This window comes from Hemibagrus wyckioides, linkage group LG26 (genome assembly GCF_019097595.1).
Source record: "Hemibagrus wyckioides isolate EC202008001 linkage group LG26, SWU_Hwy_1.0, whole genome shotgun sequence".
NCBI lineage: Eukaryota > Metazoa > Chordata > Actinopteri > Siluriformes > Bagridae > Hemibagrus > Hemibagrus wyckioides.
In genome coordinates this window covers 22,298,627-22,321,225 of record NC_080735.1, presented here as the reverse complement: position 1 = coordinate 22,321,225, position 22,599 = coordinate 22,298,627, and the positions used below count along the sequence as shown (strand labels likewise).

At 46.7% G+C, this 22,599-nt stretch overlaps 1 protein-coding gene across 1 annotated transcript; it reads right to left on the bottom strand.

The window, feature by feature from the left end:
- Nucleotides 1-628: 628 nt before the first annotated feature.
- sp6 (Sp6 transcription factor) lies at nt 629-15,819 on the bottom strand. The gene is made up of 2 exons (XM_058380062.1): nt 15,517-15,819; nt 629-3,009 (listed from the first exon to the last, which is right to left on the bottom strand). The coding sequence occupies exon 2, from the start codon at nt 2,886-2,888 to the stop codon at nt 1,989-1,991; it is 900 nt and encodes a 299-aa protein (XP_058236045.1). The 5' UTR covers nt 2,889-3,009; nt 15,517-15,819; the 3' UTR covers nt 629-1,988.
- Nucleotides 15,820-22,599: the final 6,780 nt, after the last annotated feature.

Sequence of the window (22,599 nt, the reverse complement as noted above, 5' to 3'; positions counted from 1 at the left end):
CATAAAGTCCCTTTTAACTGCTGATTTTTTTTTTTCCTCATGAGGTGAAGGACCATTACCCACAAACACACACTCACTCATTAGTTTTTCTTCACTGAACACACTTCAAATAATGATTTCATAATAAAAACTCTTGTGATAGAAAAATTTCAGCAAGAATCAAGGGGAAGGAGATACAAGACAGTGGTGAGACCAGCCATGCTGTACGTTTTAGAGACAGTGTCACAGAGACCGGAGGTAGCAGAGCTGAAGACGTTGAGGTTCTCTTTGGGAGAGACACGGTTGGACAGGATCAGGAACGAGTACATCAGAGGGACAGCTCATGTTGGACGTTTGGGGGGACACAGTTAGGGAGGACAGATTAAGATGGTTTGGACATGTCCAGAGGAGGGAGAGTGAGTATATTGGTAGGAGAATGTTGGTCATGGAGCTGCCAGGCAGGAGGAAAAGAGGAGGAATATGGATGTAATAATGTATGGATATGATGTTGAGAATGCAGAAGATAGGGATAGGTGGAGAGAGATGATTCGCTGTGGAGACCCCTGAAGGGAAAAGCCCAAAGAAGAAGATAAACTCTCTGAAACCGAATCCTGTTATTAATGAAGAGACTGGCACACACACTGAGCTGTGAGACTTTATTCCAGCAGGTTTTAAACCGGACTTAAAGACTATTGTGTAGAGCTTTAATACATAAAACACATCAGTGTAATGTAATGCATTCAGCTGAAAGAGCTGCAGAGGAACTCCTCAGGAACCGCGCTCTGGAGTCAAATCCACACTGGATATAAAACATGACAGAATATCAGCTTTATAAAATAACAGCAAACGCTTCCTAATATTCTGCACTTTCATCTTTCAATAATGAACTGCTAACAATTTATCTTTAAAAAGACGTGAGCTTAAAGACATTTAACAGAGAGACGTGACAAGACAAGACCAAGCGGCTAGCATCAACCCTCGCTCTCATTATTATTATGATGATGATGATGTTCAGCTGTTAATAAACACATGGGTCATAAATGTTCGTCTCTGTTCTTTAACTCTTTAATAAATTATACTCAGAAATAAAAGAATGAAAAATATTAAACATTAAGCTAAAAGTCAGACATTTCACCGCGCCATAGTCACGAGATCATCCAACTTTATTCAACTCTACGTGTGTGTGTGTGTGGTGCTAACATTAATCACTATTATTAGCAGCACTAATGTAAACAGTGTTAACTCTAATAACTGCGTTAAGTTTACCAGCGCTACGTGTTACTCATGGCTACACTAACGCTGCTAACGTCAGATCATTCAGGCGTAAGGTTTGTTAGCCATCTTAAACAGTGCTAATGTTACTATTACTAACGTAATGCTAACTGCAGCAGTAGTCAGTGATATTCAGTGCTAACCAGCTAATGCTAACAGTGCTAGCCCTACTATTAGCCATCCAATGTAGCAAGCTGACAACAAACCATGCTAACACGTAGACTAATTATTGATATTCTGTAGTTGATACTAACATCGCTACATCAGTAATAGTTTGCATTAATGCTATCTAAAACACCTCAGTCAGCGCTATCCGGTGCTAATCGGTTTATGCTAAGAGCCCTAACTATATATTTATCAATGTTATTCAATATTTATTAACAATCTTAATTATGCACCATTAATAAGTGAAACACAGCGCTAACAGCCTAATGCTTTTAGATCTAGCACCTCATTCAGTGACATCAGTGTTGGTAATGTTATCATAAGTAATGCCTCAGGTGACAGCAATGCTAATGCTAATGCTACAGTTAATGAAATTCAGTGTTAACAGCCTAATCACCTTTTATTCAGTGATATACAGTGTTAGTTCATGCTAACAATGCTAACACCATGATACTTTACCAGATATTGCTAGCAGTGCTGTGATTAGCAAGGTGTAGTTTAGTGTTAGCGTGATCAGAACAGTGGAGTTTAGCGTTAGCTTCATGAATAAGGAAGTGTTCTCTTGGTGTGGGTTAGGTGCTGTTTGCTGGTGTCTCGTCTCCACTAGCATTGCTTTCACTCTTCAGTCGCAGGTTCGGCGCTGCCCCGGTAGGTGGAGCAGTCGTCAGAGCTCCGTCACCGATGGGGGCAGGTGAGGTGTTTTCTGTGCTCCCCTGCTCCTCGTGAACACGCATGTGCTTTGTCAGGTGGTCAGAGCGCATGAAGACACGAGGACAAACGCTGCAGCTGAAGCGCTTTGCGCCGGTGTGCGTCTGCAGGTGGCGCTGCAGCTCATCAGAGCGCGTGAAGCGTTTCCCACAGAACAGCCAGTTGCAGACAAAGGGCCGGTCGCCGCTGTGCCAGCGCAGGTGAGCTTTCAGGTGAGACGTTTTCACGTAGGCCTTCCCGCAGCCCGGGATGTGGCAGTTGTGTAGGTGTTTGCGCTTGCTGGCATCATCTCCATCGTTGTTGGCTCCTAGCGACTCTGCACTCAGGCAGTTTGGGCAGCGACAGGCTGTCTGACCCGGAGCTCTGGTTCCAGACCGGCGCTGTGATTTTGGCCGAGCTGAGCCGCTCGCTCCCTCCTGCGACTCCTCCAGGGAGAAGGAGGTGGAGTGATGTGGAGTATGCATCATGTCAGGCGCCAGCGGCTCCATTTTGAAGCCATCAGGGGGGTAAAGTGGACCAGCATGGGGTGAGGACGGCAGGCAGCACATCTGAGCTTCAGGGTTATAGGTGCTGACTGCTGGTTGCAGGCCCATGGGGCCACCCTGACCCATGGCCCCGCCTCCGACCCCGAGTGTTGCTGACCCCTGGAGGTCCATCCAGCCTCCTGCAGCTCCCCCATGCAGATCCCACCAACCAGACATGCCCACCTCCTCCGGGCCTCCAGGGGGCGCCGCACGCAGCCACGGCTCATATGGGTGGGCCATGGAGAGTGGGTGTGTCTGCTTTTTCCTGCGAGTGTGAGGTGTTCGGGGTGTTTATTCGAGTGGGCAGACAGTTCAGCACATTCCAGGCACACTTGTCCAAATGTATTCAAAGAAAGGAGATCTGTGGAGAGAAAAAAATCATTAATTAACAAAACAGCAGCAGAGTGAATAACGCAATACTACACCACTTAGGGCTGTTTATTGTAAGTGGGGATTGTGGTAGGAATGTTACTCCACATACAGGAGCTTAGTTTTTTTTTTCTGGTAGGCGTGTTACTTAAGATACATTACTTTAGTTTGGGGGGGGGTTCTGGTAGGCGTGTTACTTAAGATACATTACTTTAGTTTCGGGGGGGGGGGTTCTGGTAGGGGTGTTACTTAAGATACATTACTTTAGTTTGGGGGGGGGGTTCTGGTAGGCGTGTTACTTAAGATACATTACTTTAGTTTGGGGGGGGGGTTCTGGTAGGCGTGTTACTTAAGATACATTACTTTAGTTTTGGGGGGGGGGGGGTTCTGGTAGGCGTGTTACTTAAGATACATTACTTTAGTTTTGGGGGGGGGTTCTGGTAGGCGTGTTACTTAAGATACATTACTTTAGTTTGGGGGGGGGGTTCTGGTAGGCGTGTTACTTAAGATACATTACTTTAGTTTGGGGGGGGGGTTCTGGTAGGCGTGTTACTTAAGATACATTACTTTAGTTTGGGGGGGGGGGTTCTGGTAGGCGTGTTACTTAAGATACATTACTTTAGTTTTGGGGGGGGGGGTTCTGGTAGGCGTGTTACTTAAGATACATTACTTTAGTTTTGGGGGGGGGGGTTCTGGTAGGCGTGTTACTTAAGATACATTACTTTAGTTTGGGGGGGGGGTTCTGGTAGGCGTGTTACTTAAGATACATTACTTTAGTTTTGGGGGGGGGGGGTTCTGGTAGGCGTGTTACTTAAGATACATTACTTTAGTTTGGGGGGGGGGGGGTTCTGGTAGGCGTGTTACTTAAGATACATTACTTTAGTTTGGGGGGGGGGGTTCTGGTAGGCGTGTTACTTAAGATACATTACTTTAGTTTTGGGGGGGGGGTTCTGGTAGGCGTGTTACTGATGAATCACTGTTTCCATGTTTATACAGCACAAAAACACTTCCTGACTCTTTCACACACTTACACACTTGCTGACAGCAGTGTCTTACGCTTGCCATGGTGCTGATGGCTTTGACTCCCCCTCCCCACCAACACACACACACACAAACACATAGTGAAGAAAGACATAAAACGTGTCTGAACATGACACACACACACACACACACACAAACATACATCTAAACTGCCAGGTACTTCCCACAATCTGGAGGAAGAGCTGTATTTAAAGGGAGCGTGTGTGTGTGTGTGTGTGTATGTGTGTGTGTGTGTGTGTGTATGCTTATGATTGAATTTCCATAAATATTACCATATATAAAACAAACAAATACTTTGTAGTATGTTATACATTTGTGAATGTTAAATTTGTGTGTGTGTGTGTGTGTGTGTGTGTGTATGTGGGGTGGATTCCAGCTGTGAAGACCTGCTGACAGCTGTAGCCCCGCCCACCAGGAAGAGCGAGCGAGTGAGAGAGAGAGAGAGAGAGAGAGAGAGAGAGAGAGGCTAAGTGTGTGTGTATGATTTATAAAGCAAACAGGTTTAACTGTCTGCCAGACAGACATACAAATGAAGCCTGGCAAAAAGCCACTACCTCACACACACACACACACACACACACTTAGTACATTCTAACACTGTTCAAATCATATACACATACACACAACACATTGATGCTTCCTGTGAGACCTGTGTGTGTGTGTGTGTGTATGTGTGTGTGTGGGAAGAGGGGGTTGATTTAGAGCATGGGAATTAGGGATCACTCGCAACACAAACATAGCCACTTAATCCCTTTAAGACAGAACACCACAGGAGATCCTGTACACACAGGAACACACACACACACACAGAGCCAGCACTGTGTGTGTGTGTGTGTGTGAGATTTAAGTGTATGGACTCGGTAAGAGCCATAAACAGAGGGGAGACTTAGTGGGGCCAGTGCTGTCTGTGTGTGTGTCTGTGTGTGCATGTGTGTAGGTGTGTGTGTGTATGTGTGTGTATGCGTGTGTGTAGGTGTGTGTGTGCGTGTGTTTAGGTGTGTGTGTAGGTGTGTGTGTGTGTGTAAAGATATATAAACTATGAAGTCATTAGTCTTCACCATTCTGTAATATTTGAGAAAAATCAAAATGAGCAAATTAATCAACAACCCAGAAAACCTGGAACATTCTTGACCCAAATGTAGAGCTCCAGAACGCTGCAGAACACACACACGTCTCAGTGCTGGACACAGCTTCGTTAAAATAAATGGTCATTTTTTAATTCTTAGAACAAAAAGGGTTTTTTATTTAAAAATATAAAACAATGATGATTTTGCCTGTAAAGTCAGTTAGACCCTGAGAACTCCATACTCTGACCACACACATACAGACTGGGTGACTATGACATCATCACTGAACATTATATGGCCAAAAATATGTACCCCCCTGACCATCACACCAACATGTGTTTCATTCCAGATTTTTGTTACTGCTCTTCTAATCAACTCATCTGGAAGGTTCTCCACTAGATGTTGGATTGTGTCTATGGGGATTAGTGACTGTTCAGCTATAAGAGCATTAGTGAGATCAGACTCTGGTGTTGTGAGAGTGAGGAGGTCTGGGGGTCAGGTTGGAGGTTGGAGGTCTGGGGGAGGTTGAGTCAGAGTCAGGGCTCTGTGCAGGACACTCCAGTTCTTCACTCCAACCTTCACCTCCACACCATGTCTTTGTCATGCTGGAGCAGGGACTGGACTCTGAGGTCCAGTCTAACTGTAAGGCTCCACACACACACACACACACACAGGCCTTCTGTACTACTGTGTGAGGAAGAGTTTGGAGAAGAAAGCCATGTAGGTCTGACAGTCAGGGGGCACTTACTTTTGTCCTAATAGTGAAAAGGTGTAGTATAAATTAATGCACTGTTGTTGGTATATTTATATTTATCTGAAAACAGAATCTAATTTACAGAACATAAAACCTTACATGTACGAAACGAAGCAACCCATCACACACACACACACACACACACACACACACACACACACTGATTTACACACTGCTGGAAGTCGGGTTTAAAGTGGATCTTTCCGGCTTAAACTACCAGCAAAATCAGCCACAAGAGTTGTTTATTTATTGTTGCTTATTTAGGGGCTAATTGGTACAGATCCTGAGACAGCTATGGAAATGTCTAAACAGCACAAACAATCATACACCATGATTAATTTAACTTTACTTCCCAAACATTATGCTAAACCAAACACGCTGCTTAACAACCACTGCAAAACTGATCAAATTCTACTCATACTAAATAACAACAATGTAAACTATTCTAAACCAAGAAGTGGAATATAATCGTCATGTATGACTTTAAAGTTTGTTTTCTCACAGTTAGCGGTCTACATCTTATCCAAAGCAATGTCTCGATGAATATCAATGAATACATCTGTACTGGTTCAGTAGGTGACAGGGTACAAACACCATCAGTCTAAAACATTGTTAGGACGAAATACAGCAAACAGAACAAACACAGGGAAGCAGTTTCTTAAATAAAACAAGTGCTAGTACAGGTACACTATATATATATATATATATATATAATTTGTTGTATTTTTTTAAACTTTACTTATGAATTTTAAGACAAAATTACAAAAACAACAAACAAAGCAAAAAGGAAACAAAAAAGCAAGACTGGTGTGGCTTGGGAAAACACTGAAAATGCAGTGTTTGATACAATAGAGTTTAACTGATGAAGAAAAACAACAAAGAAAAAAAAAATGCTAGAAGATTCAGTCTATGTCCAACAATGAAACATGTTCCCTGACATTTCTTGAAAGGGCCCCAAGCTTTATTAAACTGGTGAGATGAGCCTCTTATAGAATGTTTGATTTTCTCCAACTTTAGGAAAAGGAGGACATCACAAATCCATTGTGTTGGAGTTGGAGGCCTCTGATCCTTCTACTTCAGCAATATTAGCCGTTTGGCTAACAGCATGGTAAAAGCTACACAGTCAGACTGTATCTTTGTAAGATTATATGATACAGGAGTTGTTCCAAAAATGGCTATCAATGGGCAAGGAGAGATTGATTTACCTAAAAAACCAGAGACCGTTTCAAAAACAGTGGACCAGAAGCCCCTGAGCTTTATACAGGACCAAAACATGTGTGCATGAGAGGCTGGGATAAACCTACAGCGATCACAAGCAGGATCTATATGCTGAAAGTGCTTAGATAATTTCAGCTTTGTCCAGTGTACTCGATGTACAACTTTGCACTGCAGAAGTCCATGTTTTGCACAGACTGAAGACTTGTGAATTTTATATAAGACTGATTCCCAGTCCTCATCAGAAATAACCATTCCTAAGTCATCTTCCCAAAAAGCTTTTATTTGGGAGAGGGATGTATAGAGTGGGGCCAAAATTTTACAATAAAGCATCGATATGATGCCTTTCCATCTTGGAGGGTCCTCCAGTAAATGATCAAATGGAGAACATGGAGGCGGAGCACAGGTACACTATATTGACAAAAGTTTTGGGACATCTGCCTTTCCATGCACATGAACTGTAATGACATCCCATTCTTAATCCGTACGGCTTAATATGGAGTTGTCCCGCCCTTTGCAGCTAGAACAGCTTCAACTCTTCTGGGAAGGGTTTCCACAAGGTTTAGGAGTGTGTTTATGGGAATCTTCGACCGTTCCTCTAGAAGCATGGTCATTTGTGAGGTCAGACACTGATGTTGGACAACAAGGTCTGTCTCACAGTCTCCACTCTAATTCATCTCAAAGGTGTTCTATGGGGTTGAGGTCAGGACTCTGTGCAGGACAGTCAAGTTCCTCCACACCAAACTCACTCATCCATGTCTTTATGGACCTTGCTTTGGTCACTGGTGTGCAGTCATGTTGGAACAGGAAGGGGTCATCCCCAAACTGTTCCCACAAAGAGCATGAAATTGTCCAAAATGTTGTGGTATGAAGCTGAAACATTAAGAGTTCCTTTCACTGGAACTAAGGGGCCGAGCCCAACACCTGAAAAACAACACCACACCATAACCCCCCTCCACCAAACTTTCAACAATGCAGTCAGGTAAGTAGCGTTCTCCTGGCAACCTCCAAACCCAGACTCGTCCATTGGATTTCCAGACAGAGAAGCGTGATTGATCACTCCAGAAAACACGTCTCCACTGTTCTAGATTTCAGTGGCGGAACTGCATCCCACACTTTGCATTGCACTTGATAATGTAAGGCTTGGATGCAGCTGCTTGGCCATGAACACCCATCCCATAAAGCTCTCTATGCACTGTTCCCAGACCTTCACTTCTGTCCTGACTACCACTACACTACAGAGCCAGCCTCTTTCACTCTCACAATTCTTAAACCTAGCAACAGAAGAGATCCTACGGTCATCGTGTCCTGCAATTCTGTCACCTACCCACTGTATCCACTTTCTTCCACTATGCTCCAGACCATCTCGCCTGACCTCCTGCCATTCATCACCACAGTCATCAATTGATCCATAATATCTGGTCAGGTATCAACTACCTTCAAGATAGAAAAGGGTTATCTCCATACTAAAGAAACCTGCTCTGGATCGCTCAGACATCAGTAACTACAGACCAGTATCACTTCACTCCTTTCTTTCTAAAATCAACTTCAACTTATTGTTTACAATCAGCTGTCTGTCTCTCGCAGAACAGAGACTGCCCTTTTGGCGGTCACTGAGAAACTACATGCTGCTAGATCAGCCAAGCTGTCATCGGTCCTCATCCTCCTTGACCTCCCTACAGCTTTTAACACAGTAAACCAGAGTAAGACTCTTGTCCACCCTCAGAAGTATTGGAATTTGTGGAACAGCATGGGAATTGTTTGCTTTCTACCTGGATGGTCGCTCATATCAGGTAACATGGAAGGGATTGATGTCTGCTCCACACAAACTCTCTACTGGTGTCCCACAAGGCTCAGTACCTCTGTTTTTCTCCCTCTATACTCACTTTCTTATATCCTCTCATGGGTTCTCTGACCACTGCTATGCCAGTGACACCCAACTTATCTGATCCTTCATGATGCAATAGAACATGGGAATTTTCTATGCTTTGCCCTTCAGCACTCTGCTGCCCTGCTCTGGGATTCTGTGGGGTTTACTGCTTCAAGGATGAATGGGGCAGTTACAGGTGACAAGGGCAGATCTAGCAGCAAAGAAATTTCTTGAACAGAATTGTGGCAAAGTTTGTGTCCTATAACGGGGCTATGATGAGGTGTAACATCTAACACACGGACAGTGATATGTACAGCTGGTCAGTAACATCTGACACACGGACAGTGATGTGTACAGTTGGTCAGTAACATCTGACACACGGACAGTGATATGTACAGTTGGTCAGTAACATCTGACACACGGACAGTGATATGTACAGTTGGTCAGTAACATCTGACACACGGACAGTGATATGTACAGCTGGTCAGTAACATCTGACACACGGACAGTGATATGTACAGCTGGTCAGTAACATCTGACACACGGACAGTGATATGTACAGCTGGTCAGTAACATCTGACACACGGACAGTGATATGTACAGCTGGTCAGTAACATCTGACACACGGACAGTGATATGTACAGTTGGTCAGTAACATCTGACACACGGACAGTGATATGTACAGCTGGTCAGTAACATCTGACACACGGACAGTGATGTGTACAGTTGGTCAGTAACATCTGACACACGGACAGTGATGTGTACAGCTGGTCAGTAACATCTGACACATGGACAGTGATGTGTACAGTTGGTCAGTAACATCTGACACATGGACAGTGATGTGTACAGTTGGTCAGTAACATCTGACACACGGACAGTGATATGTACAGTTGGTCAGTAACATCTGACACACGGACAGTGATGTGTACAGTTGGTCAGTAACATCTGACACATGGACAGTGATGTGTACAGTTGGTCAGTAACATCTGACACATGGACAGTGATATGTACAGTTGGTCAGTAACATCTGACACATGGACAGTGATGTGTACAGTTGGTCAGTAACATCTGACACACGGACAGTGATGTGTACAGTTGGTCAGTAACATCTGACACATGGACAGTGATATGTACAGTTGGTCAGTAACATCTGACACATGGACAGTGATGTGTACAGTTGGTCAGTAACATCTGACACACGGACAGTGATGTGTACAGTTGGTCAGTAACATCTGACACACGGACAGTGATGTGTACAGTTGGTCAGTAACATCTGACACACGGACAGTGATGTGTACAGTTGGTCAGTAACATCTGACACACGGACAGTGATATGTACAGCTGGTCAGTAACATCTGACACACGGACAGTGATGTGTACAGTTGGTCAGTAACATCTGACACACGGACAGTGATATGTACAGTTGGTCAGTAACATCTGACACATGGACAGTGATATGTACAGTTGGTCAGTAACATCTGACACATGGACAGTGATGTGTACAGTTGGTCAGTAACATCTGACACACGGACAGTGATGTGTACAGTTGGTCAGTAACATCTGACACACGGACAGTGATGTGTACAGTTGGTCAGTAACATCTGACACACGGACAGTGATATGTACAGCTGGTCAGTAACATCTGACACACGGACAGTGATGTGTACAGTTGGTCAGTAACATCTGACACACGGACAGTGATATGTACAGCTGGTCAGTAACATCTGACACACGGACAGTGATATGTACAGCTGGTCAGTAACATCTGACACACGGACAGTGATGTGTACAGTTGGTCAGTAACATCTGACACACGGACAGTGATGTGTACAGTTGGTCAGTAACATCTGACACACGGACAGTGATGTGTACAGCTGGTCAGTAACATCTGACACACGGACAGTGATGTGTACAGTTGGTCAGTAACATCTGACACACGGACAGTGATATGTACAGTTGGTCAGTAACATCTGACACACGGACAGTGATATGTACAGTTGGTCAGTAACATCTGACACACGGACAGTGATATGTACAGCTGGTCAGTAACATCTGACACACGGACAGTGATATGTACAGCTGGTCAGTAACATCTGACACACGGACAGTGATATGTACAGCTGGTCAGTAACATCTGACACACGGACAGTGATATGTACAGCTGGTCAGTAACATCTGACACACGGACAGTGATGTGTACAGTTGGTCAGTAACATCTGACACACGGACAGTGATATGTACAGCTGGTCAGTAACATCTGACACACGGACAGTGATATGTACAGCTGGTCAGTAACATCTGACACACGGACAGTGATATGTACAGCTGGTCAGTAACATCTGACACACGGACAGTGATATGTACAGCTGGTCAGTAACATCTGACACACGGACAGTGATGTGTACAGTTGGTCAGTAACATCTGACACACAGACAGTGATGTGTACAGTTGGTCAGTAACATCTGACACACGGACAGTGATATGTACAGTTGGTCAGTAACATCTGACACACGGACAGTGATGTGTACAGTTGGTCAGTAACATCTGACACACGGACAGTGATATGTACAGCTGGTCAGTAACATCTGACACACGGACAGTGATATGTACAGCTGGTCAGTAACATCTGACACACGGACAGTGATATGTACAGCTGGTCAGTAACATCTGACACACGGACAGTGATATGTACAGCTGGTCAGTAACATCTGACACACGGACAGTGATATGTACAGCTGGTCAGTAACATCTGACACACGGACAGTGATGTGTACAGTTGGTCAGTAACATCTGACACACGGACAGTGATGTGTACAGTTGGTCAGTAACATCTGACACACGGACAGTGATGTGTACAGTTGGTCAGTAACATCTGACACACGGACAGTGATGTGTACAGTTGGTCAGTAACATCTGACACACGGACAGTGATGTGTACAGTTGGTCAGTAACATCTGACACACGGACAGTGATATGTACAGTTGGTCAGTAACATCTGACACACGGACAGTGATGTGTACAGTTGGTCAGTAACATCTGACACACGGACAGTGATGTGTACAGTTGGTCAGTAACATCTGACACACGGACAGTGATGTGTACAGTTGGTCAGTAACATCTGACACACGGACAGTGATGTGTACAGTTGGTCAGTAACATCTGACACACGGACAGTGATGTGTACAGTTGGTCAGTAACATCTGACACACGGACAGTGATGTGTACAGTTGGTCAGTAACATCTGACACACGGACAGTGATGTGTACAGTTGGTCAGTAACATCTGACACACGGACAGTGATGTGTACAGCTGGTCAGTAACATCTGACACACGGACAGTGATGTGTACAGTTGGTCAGTAACATCTGACACATGGACAGTGATGTGTACAGTTGGTCAGTAACATCTGACACACGGACAGTGATGTGTACAGTTGGTCAGTAACATCTGACACACGGACAGTGATGTGTACAGCTGGTCAGTAACATCTGACACACGGACAGTGATGTGTACAGTTGGTCAGTAACATCTGACACACGGACAGTGATGTGTACAGTTGGTCAGTACACAGCCAGGTTTAAAACTTGTATTAGAACATTTAACTTTACTAAACCTAAATAGTGTGTGAATGGGTATTTGTGTGTGTGTGTGTGTGTGTGTGTGTGTGTCATTGAGACACTATGATTACACCTCAACACTAAACCCTCTTCCCCTGCAGAGTAACCATTTCACCGATTACAGTGACAAAACAAGACTAAGAATTCTCTATTCAATATTTCTGTGGAACATTTTAATTAAGTTTTTTAACACTGAGGCTAATTATATGTAATAATTAAAGTAATAAACAGAAAGTCTGCAGTTTGTTGGGAGTTTGTTGCAGTGTGTAAGATGTGAATTCTTCAGGTTCTTCTGGTAAATGTTTTAAGGCTTTTAACTTTTTAAAGCACTTAACTAAAATGTCATAAAATAAACAATGGACAGAACTGACATGTCTAGTCTGTTCTCTGAGTCTGATCTGTTCTCTGAGTCTGATCTGTTCTCTGAGTCTGATCTGTTCTCTGTGTCTGATCTGTTCTCTGAGTCTGATCTGTTCTCTGTGTCTGATCTGTTCTCTGAGTCTGATCTGTTCTCTGAGTCTGATCTGTTCTCTGAGTCTGATCTGTTCTCTGTGTCTGATCTGTTCTCTGAGTCTGATCTGTTCTCTGAGTCTGATCTGTTCTCTGTGTCTGATCTGTTCTCTGAGTCTGATCTGTTCTCTGTGTCTGATCTGTTCTCTGTGTCTGATCTGTTCTCTGTGTCTGATCTGTTCTCTGAGTCTGATCTGTTCTCTGTGTCTGATCTGTTCTCTGTGTCTGATCTGTTCTCTGAGTCTCTGTGACCACTAGAAGACAGTCACATTCCTAAATTGTGTATATTATTGTATGACTGTGTTTTCACATATAAATCTTATAAATTATGTTTTTAATTCTTCTAAGTGCTCAGAAATCTCAGTCTGTAATCCTAATGTTAAATTCTGTTTTATTTGTAGAGAGTTTTTAACACTGAACATTATAGCAGTTTTATAGAAATCTATAATTTCAGGACAGAAATTCTAAATGTTTTTAATCTTAATGAGAAAGTCAGAGGTGATAGTGGTGAAGATAAACTCTCTGAGATGACATCCTGGAGAGGTTGGATTAAACACTGAGAGAGGGATTACAATTCATTATAAACACCAGAGAGTGGGATTATAAATCATTATAAACACTGAGAGTGGGATTATAAATCATTATAAACACCAGAGAGTGGGATTATAAATCATTATAAACACTGAGAGTGGGATTATAAATCATTATAAACACTGAGAGAGGGATTACAATTCATTATAAACACCAGAGAGTGGGATTATAAATCATTATAAACACTGAGAGTGGGATTATAAATCATTATAAACACTGAGAGTGGGATTATAAATCATTATAAACACCAGAGAGTGGGATTATAAATCATTATAAACACTGAGAGTGGGATTATAAATCATTATAAACACTGAGAGAGGGATTATAATTCATTATAAACACCAGAGAGTGGGATTATAAATCATTATAAACACTGAGAGTGGGATTATAAATCATTATAAACACTGAGAGTGGGATTATAAATCATTATAAACACAGAGAGTGGGATTATAAATCATTATAAACAGAGAGTGGGATTATAAATCATTATAAACACTGAGACAGGGATTATAAATCGTTATAAACACTGAGAGTGGGATTATAAATCATTATAAACACTGAGAGTGGGATTATAAATCATTATAAACACTGAGAGTGGGATTATAAATCATTATAAACACTGAGAGTGGGATTATAAATCATTATAAACAGAGAGTGGGATTATAAATCGTTATAAACACTGAGAGTGGGATTATAAATGTAAATTATATAATTTATAATTAATATATAATATTATATTAATATATAATAATATATAATTTATAATATAAATTATAAATCAGCTCTAAGATGAAACATTACTCTGTGAGTGTGGTTTTTGGATAAAGAGATATAAAAATATTCTTTATGAGGTTAATGAAGAATCTGACATGACTCTGTCCAGCAGGAGCTCCAACTATGATGAAAAAGCTGATTTATTTCTTAAACTCTGTCTTTAACAAATAAAACAAAACCAAACATTTGATGAAAGTAATTTATCACCTAACCTAACATGAGCGTAAGCTTCGTACTGAGTTTAATTCATTTTGCTGTTATTTCTGTAGACTGTAATAAACATCATCATACAGCAGTGTGGTGGAGATCACGAGACCGATGGTGACCATGAGGAGATGAAAAGCTCATCACTCATCATACCGTTGGTTTAGACCAGTTTCAGCTGGCAGACGTTAGATCATCAGAATTTACCAAAGCCCTGGACCAGTACAGACCAGTGACGGAAGAGCGAAGCACAACATTTTCACACCCAGATTTACACTGCATTAAAATTCAGATAGAAATCCAGATCATCTCCTCATAATAAAATAAATGAATTTCTAACGTTATGTTTTAGAAAAAAAATCATCAAACTGACAAACAAGGGAGAAAACAGCACACACACACACACACACTTTCTAATATATACATATATATATATATACAGTGTGAGAACTTGAACACATCTGCTGCAGCTTTTAAACACTGTGTGAAATCTGATCATATTAACCAGATCAAACCGATTTAAAATTTTACACCCGCTTCAAATCTGCGTTTTAAAAATAAATAAATAAATAAATAAATAAATAAATAAATGTCCATCTGTCTGTTCGTGTAAGATTGTTTTATTAGTTTAATTATTTGCATTAATTTATTAGCGTGATTATTTTAGTTCACAGTGACTGACTTTACTACTGAAATGAGACGAACGGCACGCGCACACCCGCTTTTCTTTCTCCTTCTCGTCCTTGTGTCCCGAAACTCTTTCAGAAACTTTTTGTTAACATTATAATCTTTTATTTGTAATGTTGTTTTTTTTGTTGTTTTTTAAAGTAAACCATTAGAAAGTTTTAGTTTTTTACCTGTGTGACGGTGAGAAGCTTCACCTGGCTGCTTCCTCTGCACGCGCCCCTGGAAGTCTCTCCAACACACCACACCGGGTCGGATGTGCGCGCGCGGACTTACTTCATGACGTGTTTGTTCACTGAGCCCCACCTTTTCACCGCGCGGCTCTTTGAAGATGAAGGAAGCTGCGAGTGGAAGGGTTAATGTTTATTTGACTTTATAGGAACAGTTCTGAGATTTAATAATCATTTCATTCAGCTGCCTCGTGCCCCGAACCCTATGGTCAGAATGACCAGTGTAAAATGTGTCCTGAAGATGGAACCATAACGTGTTTGAACTTTTTGCTCCGTTGGTCACAAAGAGACACTGAGACACTGAGCTTTATATCTGTGTGTCCTTCATACACTGAAAACTGTTTACTGTTGATTAATTCTCTCTAACAGCAGCTCTGACAGTGCTGCAGGTTCATATTAATGCACTGGCTCTGATACCTCATCGTTTCCATAGCAACAGCTCCTTTGTACTGAGCACACTCCACTGATCATAAACAGACTAAACCAGGTACAGTACTAGTTAATCAGAGGTGGACAAAGTACACAACTTCCTTACTTGAGTAAAAGTACAGATTCTCCTGGTCAAACATTACTCCAGTACAAGTAAAAGTTATAAAGAAAGATTGTTACTGAAGTAAAAGTACAGAAGTTCTTGTTTTTAAAAGTACTTTAGTATCAAAAGTAAAAAGTAAATGTAGCTACACACTCATCAGAAACAAAGCATTTCACATTAAGATTTATTCTTATATATCCAATATAATTTACTATTCGTATTTTATATCTTATATATAGGCTCCTCCCTCCTGCGTGCAATGCGTTGTGAGCAATATTACCCGTTAGAGTGTGCATCCTTCTGCACTTCCAGTTTCTACAGGAAGTAGTAGACCATCTGGGATTTTTTGGAATACTCTTTTCAGCATACTACGATTTGGGGCATACTAATTCTATTTTCAAATAGTATTTAGGACAGATAGTATGAGAATTTGGACGCAGCATACGTTTTTGAGTGATAACTAACATCATTACCAATACGATGGTGGTAACTAGGCAAACAAATACATTAAAAAAAAACAAAAAACATTTGCCGTGCCATACATACTTCATGGCTCAGGCAATATCCATTTCAAGCTTTTAGAAATTAAAAGTGTACCTCAGTATGCTTCAGTATGCTTCAGTATGCTTCAGTATGCTTCTGTATACTTCAGTATGCCTCTGTATGCTTCAGTATGCTTCTGTATGCCCAGCATGCTCTCAGCATGCTCTGCATGCTCTGCATGCTCTGCATGCTCTGCATGCCTCAGCATGCTCTGCATGCTCCAGCATACTCAGCATGCCCAGCATGCTCAGCATGCCTGCATGCTCTGCACACCTCAGCATGCCTGCATGCCCATGCCTCAGCATGCCCAGCATGCTCAGCATGCTCTGCATGCCTCAGCATGCCTCAGCATGCCTGCATGCTCCAGCATGCCTCAGCATGCTCTGCATGCTCAGCATGCTCTCAGCATGCTCTGCATGCTCTGCATGCTCAGCATGCCTCCCAGCATGCTCAGCTGCATGCCTCAGCATGCTCCTGCATGCCTCAGCATGCCTCAGCATGCCTCCAGCATGCCTGCATGCTCTGCATGCTCAGCATGCTCCAGCATGCCTGCATGCTCCTCAGCATGCCTCCAGCATGCCTCAGCATGCCCAGCATGCTCCTCAGCATGCCTCAGCATGCCTCAGCATGCCTCTGCATGCCTCAGCATGCTCTGCATGCCCAGCATGCCTCCAGCATGCTCCTGCATGCCTCCAGCATGCCTCTCAGCATGCTCTGCATGCCTCCAGCATGCCTCAGCATGCTCTGCATGCCTCCAGCATGCCTCAGCATGCCTCCAGCTCTGCATGCCTCCAGCATGCCTCAGCATGCCTCCAGCATGCCTCTGCATACTCAGCATGCCTCCAGCATGCCTCAGCATGCTCCTGCACACTCAGCATGCCCAGCATGCCTGCATGCCTGCATGCTCTGCATGCCCAGCATGCCCAGCATGCCTCTGCATGCCCAGCATGCTCTGCATGCTCTGCATGCCTCAGCATGCCTGCATGCCTCCAGCATGCCCAGCATGCTCTGAGCATGCCTGCATGCCTCCAGCATGCCTCTGCATGCTCCTGAGCATGCCCAGCATGCCTCAGCATGCTCTGCATGCCTCCAGCATGCCCAGCATGCTCAGCATGCCTGCATGCCTGCATGCTCTGCATGCTCAGCATGCCTCTGCATGCCTCTGCATGCCCAGCATGCCTCAGCATGCTCTGCATGCCTCTGCATGCCCAGCATGCCTGCATGCCTGAGCATGCCTCAGCATGCCTCTGCATGCCCAGCATGCCTCTGCATGCTCCAGCATGCTCCAGCATGCCTCCAGCATGCTCTGCATGCCTCCAGCATGCCTCAGCATGCCCAGCATGCCTCTGCATGCCTCTGCACACCCAGCATGCCCAGCATGCCTGCATGCCTGCCCAGCATGCCTCTGCATGCCTGCATGCTGCATGCCCAGCATGCCTCTGCATGCCCAGCATGCCTCTGCATGCCTCCAGCATGCTCCAGCATGCCTCTGCATGCCTCAGCATGCTCTGCACACCCAGCATGCCTCAGCATGCTCTGCATGCTCTGCACATGCCTCAGCATGCCCAGCATGCTCTGCATGCCTCCAGCATGCCTCAGCATGCCCAGCATGCCTGCATGCCCAGCATGCTCAGCATGCCTCCAGCATGCCTCTCAGCATGCCTCCAGCATGCATGCCTGCACACTCAGCATGCCCAGCATGCCTGCATGCCTCTGCATGCTCTGCATGCCTCCAGCATGCCTCAGCATGCTCCAGCATGCCTCTGCATGCCTCCAGCATGCTCAGCATGCCTGCATGCTCAGCATGCCCAGCATGCCTCAGCATGCCTCAGCATGCCTCCAGCATGCCCAGCATGCCTCATGCCTGCATGCTCCAGCATGCTCAGCATGCCTCTGCATGCCTCAGCATGCTCAGCATGCCTCAGCATGCCTGCCTCATGCCTCAGCATGCCTCTGCATGCCTCAGCATGCCTCAGCATGCCTCTGCATGCCTCTGCATGCCTCTGAGCATGCCTCCAGCATGCTCTGCATGCTCTGCATGCCTCAGCATGCTCCAGCATGCCTCTGCATGCTCTGCATGCTCTGCATGCCTCAGCATGCCTCTGCATGCTCTGAGCATGCTCTGCATGCCTCCAGCATGCCTCTGCATGCCTCAGCATGCCTCAGCATGCTCTGCATGCCCAGCATGCCTCTGCATGCTCTGAGCATGCCTCAGCATGCCCAGCATGCCTGCATGCTCTGAGCATGCCTCTGCATGCCCAGCATGCCTGCATGCCTCTGCATGCCTGCATGCCTCAGCATGCCTGCATGCTCTGAGCATGCCTCTGCATGCCCAGCATGCCTCTGCATGCCTCCAGAGCATGCTCTGCATGCCTCCAGCATGCCTCTGCATGCTCTGAGCATGCCTCTGCATGCCCAGCATGCTCTGCATGCCCCAGCATGCCTCCCATGCCTCAGCATGCCTCAGCATGCCTGTATGCCTGCATGCTCCAGCATGCCTCTGCATGCCTCAGCATGCTCAGCATGCCTGCATGCTCCTGCATGCCTGCATGCCTGCATGCCCAGCATGCCTGCATGCCTCTGCATGCCTGCATGCCTCAGCATGCCTCTGCATGCCTCTGCATGCCCAGAGCATGCTCTGCATGCCTCAGCATGCCTCATGCTCAGCATGCCTCAGCATGCCCAGCATGCCTGCATGCTCTGCATGCCCAGCATGCCTCCAGCATGCCTGCATGCTCAGCATGCTCTGCATACTCCAGCATGCCTCAGCATGCCTCTGAGCATGCTCTGCATGCCCAGCATGCCCAGCATGCCTCTGCATGCCTCTGCATGCTCCAGCATGCCTCAGCATGCCTCTGCATGCCTCAGCATGCCTCTGCATGCCTCAGCATGCCTCAGCATGCTCTGCATGCCTCAGCATGCCCAGCATGCTCAGCATGCCTCTGCATGCTCTGCATGCCCAGCATGCCTCTGCATGCCCAGCATGCCTCAGCATGCCTCTGCATGCCTCAGCATGCCACTGCATGCCTCTGCATGCCCAGCATGCCTCTGCATGCCCAGCATGCCACTGCATGCCTCTGCATGCCCAGCATGCCTGCATGCTCTGCATGCCTTAGCATGCCTGCATGCCCAGCATGCCTCTGCATGCTCAGCATGCCTCTGCATGCCTCTGAGCATGCCCAGCATGCCTCCAGCATGCTCTGCATGCCCTGCATGCCTCAGCATGCCTGCATGCCCAGCATGCCTGCATGCTCCTGAGCATGCCTGCATGCCTCAGCATGCCTCCTGCATGCTCTGCATGCCTCAGCATGCTCCAGCATGCCTCCAGCATGCTCTGCATGCCTCTGCATGCCCAGCATGCCTCAGCATGCCTGCATGCTCTGAGCATGCCCAGCATGCCTCAGCATGCCCAGCATGCTCTGAGCATGCCTCAGCATGCCTCTGCATGCCTCAGCATGCCTGCATGCCCAGCATGCCTCTGCATGCTCCAGAGCATGCCTCAGCATGCCTCCAGCATGCTCTGCATGCCTCAGCATGCCTGAGCATGCCTCAGCATGAGCATGCCTCCAGCATGCCCATGCATGCCTGCATGCCCAGCATGCCTCTGCATGCCTCCAGCATGCCTCTGCATGCCCAGCATGCCTCTGCATGCCTGAGCATGCTCTGCATGCCTCTGCATGCCCAGCATGCTCTGCATGCTCCAGCATGCCTCCTGAGCATGCCTCCAGCATGCCCAGCATGCTCTGCATGCCTCAGCATGCTCTGCATGCTCTGAGCATGCCCAGCATGCCCAGCATGCCTCAGCATGCTCTGCATGCCTCAGCATGCCTCTGCATGCCCAGCATGCTCTGCATGCCTCTGAGCATGCCTCTGCATGCCCAGCATGCCTCTGCATGCCTCTGCATGCTCTGAGCATGCCTCTGCATGCCTCAGCATGCCTGCATGCTCTGAGCATGCCTCTGCATGCCCAGCATGCTCTGCATGCCTCTGAGCATGCCTCAGCATGCCTCAGCATGCCCTGCATGCCCAGCATGCTCTGCATGCCTCAGCATGCCTCTGCATGCCTCCAGCATGCTCTGCATGCCCAGCATGCCTGCATGCCTCAGCATGCCTGCATGCCTCAGCATGCCTCCTGCATGCTCTGAGCATGCCTGCATGCCCAGCATGCCTGCATGCTCTGAGCATGCTCTGCATGCCTCTGCATGCCTCAGCATGCTCTGCATGCTCCAGCATGCCTCAGCATGCTCTGCATGCCTGCATGCCTCCAGCATGCCTGCATGCCCAGCATGCTCTGCATGCCTCAGCATGCTCCTGCATGCCTCTGCATGCTCTCAGCATGCTCTGCATGCCTGCATGCCTCTGAGCATGCCTCTGCATGCCTCAGCATGCCCAGCATGCTCTGCATGCCTGAGCATGCTCAGCATGCTCTGCATGCCCAGCATGCCTGCATGCCTCAGCATGCCTCAGCATGCCTGCATGCCTGAGCATGCTCTGCATGCCCAGCATGCCTCAGCATGCCTGCATGCCCAGCATGCCTCTGCATGCTCTGAGCATGCCTCTGCATGCCCAGCATGCTCTGCATGCTCTGCATGCTCCAGCATGCCTGCATGCCTCAGCATGCTCTGCATGCCCAGCATGCTCAGCATGCCTCTGCATGCTCTGAGCATGCCTCAGCATGCCTGCATGCCTCTGCATGCCTCCAGCATGCTCTGCATGCCCAGCATGCCTGCATGCCTCAGCATGCCCTGCATGCTCTGCATGCCTCAGCATGCTCTGCATGCCTGAGCATGCCTCTGCATGCCCAGCATGCTCAGCATGCCTGCATGCTCCAGCATGCTCTGCATGCCCAGCATGCTCTGCATGCCTCTGCATGCCTCAGCATGCTCTGCATGCCTCCAGCATGCCCAGCATGCCTCTGCATGCCTCTGCATGCCTCAGCATGCTCTGCATGCTCTGCATGCCCAGCATGCCTCCAGCATGCCCAGCATGCCTCAGCATGCCTCCAGCATGCCCAGCATGCCTCTGCATGCCCAGCATGCTCTGAGCATGCCCAGCATGCCCAGCATGCCCAGCATGCCCAGCATGCTCTGCATGCCTCCAGCATGCTCTGCATGCCCAGCATGCCTCCTGCATGCCCAGCATGCCTGCATGCCTCTGAGCATGCCTCAGCATGCCTCAGCATGCCCAGCATGCCCAGCATGCTCTGCATGCTCAGCATGCTCCTGCATGCCTCTGAGCATGCCCAGCATGCCCAGCATGCTCTGCATGCCCAGCATGCTCTGAGCATGCCTCTGCATGCCTCTGCATGCTCCAGAGCATGCTCTCCCATGCTCTGCATGCCTCCAGAGCATGCTCTGCATGCCTCTGCATGCTCTGCATGCCTCAGAGCATGCCCAGCATGCCTCTGCATGCCTCCAGCATGCCCAGCATGCTCTGCATGCCTCCTCAGCATGCCCAGCATGCTCAGCATGCTCTGCATGCCCAGCATGCCTCTGCATGCCCAGCATGCCTCTGCATGCTCTGAGCATGCCTCAGCATGCTCTGCATGCCTCTGAGCATGCTCTGCATGCCCAGCATGCCTCTGCATGCCTCTGCATGCCTCCAGCATGCCTCTGCATGCTCTGAGCATGCCTGCATGCCCAGCATGCTCTGCATGCCTCTGAGCATGCCTCTGCATGCCCAGCATGCCTCTGCATGCCTGCATGCCCAGCATGCTCTGCATGCTCTGAGCATGCCTCTGCATGCCTCCAGCATGCCTCTGCATGCCTCTGAGCATGCCTGCATGCCTCTCAGCATGCTCTGCATGCCTCTGAGCATGCCTCCTGCATGCTCCAGCATGCCTCTGCATGCTCCTGCATGCCTCCAGCATGCCTGCATGCTCTGCATGCTCAGCATGCTCTGCATGCTCTGAGCATGCTCTGCATGCCCAGCATGCCTGCATGCTCTGAGCA

Excerpts from the sequence above, each read along its gene's own strand:
- sp6 (XM_058380062.1), bottom strand. The coding sequence starts at position 2,888 with ATGGCCCACCCATATGAGCCGTGGCTGCGTGCGGCGCCCCCTGGAGGC.